This window comes from Mesoplodon bidens, assembly GCF_964165515.1.
Source record: "Mesoplodon bidens genome assembly, chromosome: 1".
Taxonomy (NCBI): Eukaryota; Metazoa; Chordata; class Mammalia; order Artiodactyla; family Ziphiidae; genus Mesoplodon; species Mesoplodon bidens.
Window position 1 is genome coordinate 12,325,068 of NC_138176.1, and position 7,344 is coordinate 12,332,411.

General features: G+C 46.2%; 1 protein-coding gene across 1 annotated transcript; it reads right to left on the bottom strand.

The window, feature by feature from the left end:
* Window positions 1-6,339: 6,339 nt before the first annotated feature.
* Window positions 6,340-6,825, bottom strand: LOC308617953 (mitochondrial intermembrane space import and assembly protein 40-like; the record flags this gene model as incomplete). Its single annotated transcript, XM_081235352.1, has 1 exon — window positions 6,340-6,825. Exon 1 carries the CDS (start codon window positions 6,745-6,747, stop codon window positions 6,340-6,342), a length of 408 nt encoding a protein of 135 aa, XP_081091478.1. The 5' UTR covers window positions 6,748-6,825.
* Window positions 6,826-7,344: the final 519 nt, after the last annotated feature.

Genomic DNA, 7,344 nt, shown 5'->3' on the forward strand with positions numbered 1-7,344 from the left:
ACCATGGCCGCTGAGCCTGCTCAACCGGAGCCTGTGCTCCACGGCGGGAGAGGCCGCGGTGGTGAGGGGCCCGCCTACCACAAAAAAATAAAATAAAAATAAGAGGCATAACACTTAGAAAAGGTAAGACAAAATTATCGTTATATACAGATATGATTGCCTACCTCGTGCTCTACCACAACAGCTGGATTGGAGACTGTATTCGTCTGCTAGGGCTGCAATAACAAAATACTATAGACTCGTGGCTTAAACAACAGGAGTTTATTTTTTTACAGTTCTGGAGGCTGGAAGTCCAAGATCAAGGTGTCGGCAGTTTTGGTTTCTCCTGAGACTCTCTTTCCTCATATGGCTTTTGCTCTGTGTGAGCTCATCCCTGGTGTGTCTTCTTCTTCTGATGAGTACAGGGCCCCACCCTTATGACCTCATTTTACCTTGGTTACCTCGTTAAAGGCCCTATGCCCAAAGAAATTCACACGGGGTGTTAGGATTCCAACATTTAAATGGGGGGAAACACAATTCAGTCCGTAACAGAGACTATGGCCATAACTGGGTTTCTTGATATCTTCCCAGCGGAACTGATCTGAGAGAGGGAAGAGAAAGAGAAAGGGAGAGAGACAGAGACACAAGTCAAGCAGGCATGCTAAAAGCTCTCTCCCTAGTTTCTCCACTTCTCCTGGAGGTGGAGAGGGAGTGGGGAAGGGAGGGAGCAGGTGTGTGAGTCTAAGAGTGGATGGAAAGCCTTGCTACTCATTAGAATAACCTGGGGAGCTTTCCAAAATTGTCCATGCCTTGAGGGGGCGTCTGGACTCGTGGATTGCTTCTTTGAGAAATACTTCATATACCATAAAACACACCTTTAAAAGTGTAAAACTCAGTGGTTTTAGTATATTCATGAAGTTGTGCATCTATGATTGCCGTCTAATTCCAGAACATTTTCATCATCCCAGAAAGAAACCTCAGATCCATTAGCAGTCACTGCCCATTCCTCCTTATTTCTATCCCCTGGTAACCACCAATTTACTTTCTCTCTCTATGGATTTGCTTGACATTTCATAAAATGGAATCATACAATATGTGGTCTTTAGTGTCTGGCTTCTTTCATGGGCTAGTGTATTTTTTAAAAATCTCTCTGATTGTGCAGCCAGGGTTAAGAACCAGGTGCTAGCAGAGGTCCCTTCATGGAAACAAGAGAAGTTCCAGAGGGATTTTTCTGAGCCTCACCTAGGGTCAGTGGAGAGCAAAAGAGAGTCCCAGCAGCTCTGGCAGAAAAAGCTGATAAAGGGTTCTGACTGGTCTAGCTTGGGTCACATATTCATTCACCCCTTAGCCAACTGTAGTGGCCAGAGAATAATCACATGATCACTGCTTTGGCCTTTAGCCTGAGGAAAATGGGAGCATTGCTGAAGGATTTTAAGTAGGGGAGGACATAATCAGATTGATTGATTGATTGATTGATTAAAAATATTTATTTATTTATTTTGGCTGTGCTGGGTCTTAGCTGTAGCATGTGGGATCTAGTTGCCTGACCAGGGATTGAACCCAGGCCCCCTGCATTGGGAGTGCAGAGTCTTACCCACTGGACCACCAGATAAGTCCTCATAATCAGATTTAGAAACATCTACTTGTCTAGGAAATTCAAACTATTGGTGCTAAGGAAAACAAATTAACCTTAAGACCCGAATATTAAGAGTCTAATGCAATGATGCTGCTAATAAAAAAAGATACCCTCTGTTATAGACTGAATGTTTGTGCCCCCCTTACCCCCCCTACCCCAAAATGTATATGTTGAAACCCTAACTCCCAATGTGACGGCATTTGGAGGTGGGCCCCTTAAGTTTTAAGTGAGGCCATGAGGGTGGGGTCCCCATGATGGAATTAATATCCTTATAAGAAGAGGATGAGAGATAGAGCTCTCTCTCTACCATGTGAGGACATAGCACAAAGGCAGTTTTCTGCAAGCCAAGAATAGAGCCTTCATAGAACTCAGCAATGCTGGCACCCTAATCCTGGGCTTCCCAGCTTCCAGAACTGTGAGAAATAGATTTCTCTTGTTTAAGCCAACTAACCTATGGTATTTTGTTATGGCAGCCTGACCTGACTAAAATATCTCCCAAGTCCAACTACCAATATATAGCAAATACAGAAGACTGAGGATCTCGTTAAATGACACCATGGGGATGCAAAAGGAATTACACTGTTAATTATTTTAAAACGTGATAATGGTATTTGAAAAGTCTTTACCTTTTAGAAATCCATATTGAAATATTTATGAATGAAATCATAGGACATATGGGATTTGCTTCAAAATATGTGAGTGGGGAGCAGATTGGGATAGGGATGCAGCAGGTCTGGTCTGGGTTGATGGTTTTTAGGGCTGGGGGAATAGGCACACAGGAACATTATAGTATTCCGTCTCCTTTAATGTACATTCAAAATTCTGCAAAAAGGTTAAAAGTAATAAAAATATATATTTATATTAAAGCAGGCCTGACTCCATTTTTCATAGTGGTTTGAGTTTTTGTGTATATATAAAAGCACTAAAACTGTATTTCTTTTAAAAAGGAAAAAGAATACTCTGGCCATAGTGGATTGGAGGGGTTGGAAAACTGGAGGTGGAGAGCCCGGTTTAGAGGCTGTTTGAATGACCCTAAGAGTAATGGTGATGGCAGGAGGGAAAAAGGAAAAAACAAAGAGACACTTAGAAAGTGGAGCGCCAGGTATTTGATATATTAAGGAATTACCGTCAATTCTTATTTGTTTGTTATTTGGTTGGGTGTGGAGAGTGATAGAAAGAGAGGCATGAAGTATGAGGCTCGGCTCTTGGCTTGAGCAAGGGGTTGGTGACATCTTCTGAAGTAGAAAACATCCAGGGAGGGAGTTCCCTGGTGGTCCAGTGGTTAAGACTGTGCTCCCAATGCAGGGGCCCAGGCAGGGAACTAGATCCTGCATGCTGCAGCTAAAGATCCTGAACGCACAACTAAGACCTGGCACAGCCAAATAAAGAGAAAAAAAAGAAAAAGAAAAAAAAAGAAAACATCCAGGGAGGAAAAAGTTTGAGGGAGAAGGTGGTGAGTTCAATGACTCTGAGGTACCTGTGGGGCACCCAGGTGGAGCTGTTCAGTTGGTTAAGAGGTCTGGGAGAAGGTCAGGCAGGTAGAGAAAGCTATTAGTATAGAGCAGGTGATTAAGGCCGTGTGGGTGCCTGTAGAGGGACCAGCAGGAAGAAAGGACTCGAGAAGAAAAGAAATCTGAGCCCAGGAGAAGGCTGACTTCGAAAGGAGAGCTAGGGCTTCCTTGGTGGCACAGTGGTTAAGAATCCGCCTGCCAATGCAGGGACATGGGTTCGAGCCCTGGTCCGGGAAGATCCCACATGCCACGGAGCAACTAAGCCTGTGTGCCACAAGCACGGAGCCTGCACTCTAGAGCCCTTGAGCCACTACTACTGAAGCCTGAGCACCTAGAGCCCGTGCTCCACAACAAGAGCAGCCACCGCAATGAGAAGCCCGCGCACCGCAACGAAGAGTAGCCCCCATTCGCCACAACTAGAGAAAGCCCACATGCAGCAACAAAGACCCAACGCAGCCAAAAATAAATGAATAAAAAGAAAAAAAAATGAAAGGAGAGCTAGAGAAAGAGGAGCCCACAAGACAGGCTGGAAGAAAGCAGCCAGAAAGGTAGGGGGAGAATTAAGGAGTGTAAATGTCATGGAAGTTGTATGCAAAGGAATAGGAAAAGGGTCAACAGTTTTAAAAGCCACGGAATGTTCATAGACAGAAAGAAATGAACACTAGCCATTGGATTCAACCACAAAGACATTGTTTATGACCTTGGTGAGAGCAGCTTCTGGACTGCTGAGCACATAAGCCAATTGCCTTGGGTTGAAGAGTGAATGGGAAGAAAACAAAGATGCTTCTAATGGCCTGCTCTCCCCCTCCGCAGCCCCTTATAAGGGAGGCTGCCCTGTGCATGATCCTTTGGCCCTAAATAGCCACATCTTGTAATATGAGGTCAGAGACCTGACTGTCTCCTCTACTGAGGAAATTATCAGGCTAATTAAGTTCCATCTCTCTTGGGCATCTGTCTGTTGACAGTGGGAGCTGGGTTAAAGATTCTGAGGTTGACTAGAGCTGGAGTGATCATTATGGGATGGTGCAAGGTGAGAAGTAGAGAGAGGGGAGAATGGAAGAGATGGTCAGAGAGAAACAGAGAGAGAGGAGAGGAGGAAAGGGGAAGGGAAAAGAGTGGAGGGGAAGGGAGGAAAGATGAGGAGCATCCGATCCTGATGGGCTTGCAAGTCTTATTTCAAGTTTCTGTGGGACCAGCTTTGTTTCAGTGTCTTATGTCCAGATTTGCACATGGTTTCTAGTGTGTTCCTGCAAGAGGCAGCTCCCTTGTGCCAGCCAGAAGGGTCTCTATTCTAAAGGAACTTGAGCAAAACAGGAAGTGAGGAAGTAGAGGTGGTGAGTGTAGACAACTCCCTCCAGAACCTTGGTTTTGCAAGGGAGGAGAGAGATGGGGCACTAACTGGACAGAGTGATGAATGACTTAAGGATATTTTAATGCTGATGGGAAAATCAAGAGAGAGAGAGAGAAGTTGGACACTCGAGAGAGCTGAGATAATGGATAAAGCAAGATCTCAGAAGAGGTGGGTGGTGAGATCATCCTCAAACAGAGCCCATGAGCCCAGTGTCATTGGCACTGATGCATCTGACCTGCATCTGCTCCCCAGGTCAAAGTGGGTCTCTTCTCAGCTGCCCTGCTGATCATGCTTCCTAGTAAGGGAGGAGCCACAAAGACTTTGTGCTCTGTCTTAATCCACCATATCATTCTATCAGGCCTTTAGCAGCTTGGGTTCGATGTATAATATGTCATGTCAAATGCCTCACAGACTTGCTAAGTCACTGCCTGGTAACATTTGACTGCTGTATGTGATTGCTTCCCGTTGGACTTTATCAGCACCCGGCTCCAGTAAAGAGCTTCAAAGATGAAGTTGGTTGGAATTCTCTGGTGGTCCAATGGGTAGGACTCAGTGCTTTCACTACAGGTGACCTGGGTTCAATCCCTGGTGAGGGAACTAAGATCCCGCAAGCCACGCAGCGCAGCCAAGGGAAAAAAAAATGATGGAGCTGGTTACATTCTGGCTGTTTTGATACAGCTCACTTAAACACTGGTTTTAGCAGATGAGTTGGGGAATAAATAGTAATGTTCAGCTGCATAAATGATATTAAACAAGGAATGAGGAATTACTGCTAAAGAAATTGCTATTTACCTTTATTTATTTATTTATTTGGATTTTTCATAATTTATATTTCCTTATATCACAACATTTTTAATTAGGAAAAGCAAATTAAAACCCACTCAAAAATCAGATAAAAATCATGTTTTCCTTTTAATTGACACTGTTTCCTCTGTCAGGTGCTACTTTGGTAATGATTAGGTCCCCACCTCTCAAGACCATTGCATCTGAACAGGCTGAGACGACAGAGCCAGTGTGAACACAGACCCCAAAGCAGGGCTTTTGGGATAACAAGAAGAGAAAAAAACAGCCTTTCTCTTCACTTACAACGGGGGTCACTCAGAGGGTCCAAAGCTCTGTTTTCCAAACGTAGAAAACCTGGAGCTCAATGCAAACTGGAAACCAGAATATATCAGAAATGAAGCATAGTGCTTCGTCAAATACTCAAGGTCTGATCATCCCACCTCTTCTGTAAGGAATGCCCCCCCTCCAGCATTTTTAAAGGAAGATGTTTGTTTCTATTTCACTTTCCAACTGGGTATAAAATCTACTAAAAGGGATACAATGAATCAGAATAAATCAGCTCACTCACAAGAAACACTCCCAGATAAAGATTATTGGTTGCTGAGATTATTCAGCACATTATTTCAAAATGGCAAAATTCAGGACAATCTGAGAATTCAAAAGTGGCAGCTAGGGCTTCCCTGGTGGCAGTGGTTGAGAGTCCGCCTGCCGATGCAGGGGACACGGGTTCGTGCCCCGGTCCGGGAAGATCCCACATGCCACGGAGCGGCTGGGCCCGTTAGCCATGGCCACTGAGCCTGCACGTCCGGAGCCTGTGCTCCGCAACGGAAGAGGCCACAGCAGTGAGAGGCCCACGTACCGTGAAAAAAAAAGTGGCAGCTACATTCACTGACGGGTTATGTGAGACACACATACATACAACCCATATTTCAGTGTACATGTCAAGGGGCCAAGACCCCTGATCAACTCAATAAGTTATTTTGTACATTACAGTGCACAGAACCACAGAGGGAGAGATACTTTCTTGGAGAGGTTCATCCTCTCTGAAGGAGGCTGGGGCCCAGCGCCCAGGGCCCTCATTAGCTAGACCCCTCCTCTTCTTTGGTTGTGGCGGCTTCAGAGACAGCCATTTCCTCTAATTGATCCGCTGGCTTCTCCTCCTCCTCCTGGGGATAGAGGTCCGGGTACTTCTGCATGCACTCCTGCATGGCTCGGAACTGGTCTATACAGTCTGACCCCTTGACATCCTCTGTGCTGTAGTGGAAGCAGGAAAAGGCCGCCTTGAACTGTTCCCCACACGGGCCGCTGGCCATGCCCCCCAGGCACGGGCAGTTCCAGTTGATGTCTCCGTTGGGCAGGATCAGTCCGTGCTCCTCGTGAGGGTCATTGGGGTCATCGGCCACCAGCTCCGCACTGCTTGGAGTTTCATGGTCTTCTTTGGTCACAAATATGATTCGATCCTTCCCTTCCTGCTGGCAGTAGGCCATGGTGCAGCCCGGCGCTCCGACCTCGCAGCGACTGTGGTGGCGGCCTCACGCCGTGACCTCTCCGCTGCGGGGCTGGCGGCTTGGAGCTATTTACCTTTATTTAGATAACAAAGGAAACCCTTAGGGATTTCCATGGTGGCACAGTGGTTAAGAATCCTCCTGCCATTGCAGGGGACACAGATTCAAGCCCTGGTCCGGGAAGAACCCACATGCCACAGAGCAACTAAGTCCGTGTGCCACAACTACTGAGCCTGTGCTCTGGAGCCCGCACACCACAACTACTGAGCCTGCGTGCCAAAACTACTGAGCCTGTGTGCCACAACTACTGAGCCTGCACTCTAGAGCCCTTGAGCCTCAACTACTGAAGCCCAAGCGCCTACAGCCCATGCTCCACAAGAGAAGCCACCGCAGTGAGAAGCCTGCGCACCGCACCGAAGAGTAGCCCCACTCTCCGCAACTAGAGAAAGCCCACTCGCAGCAACAAAGACCCAACGCAGCCAAAAATAAATAAGTAAATCAATTGTTTTAAAATGCTTTAAAAAAACCCAAAAAACAAAAAAAAGGGAAACCCATAGTTCTTCCAAAAAGTTCAGGGAA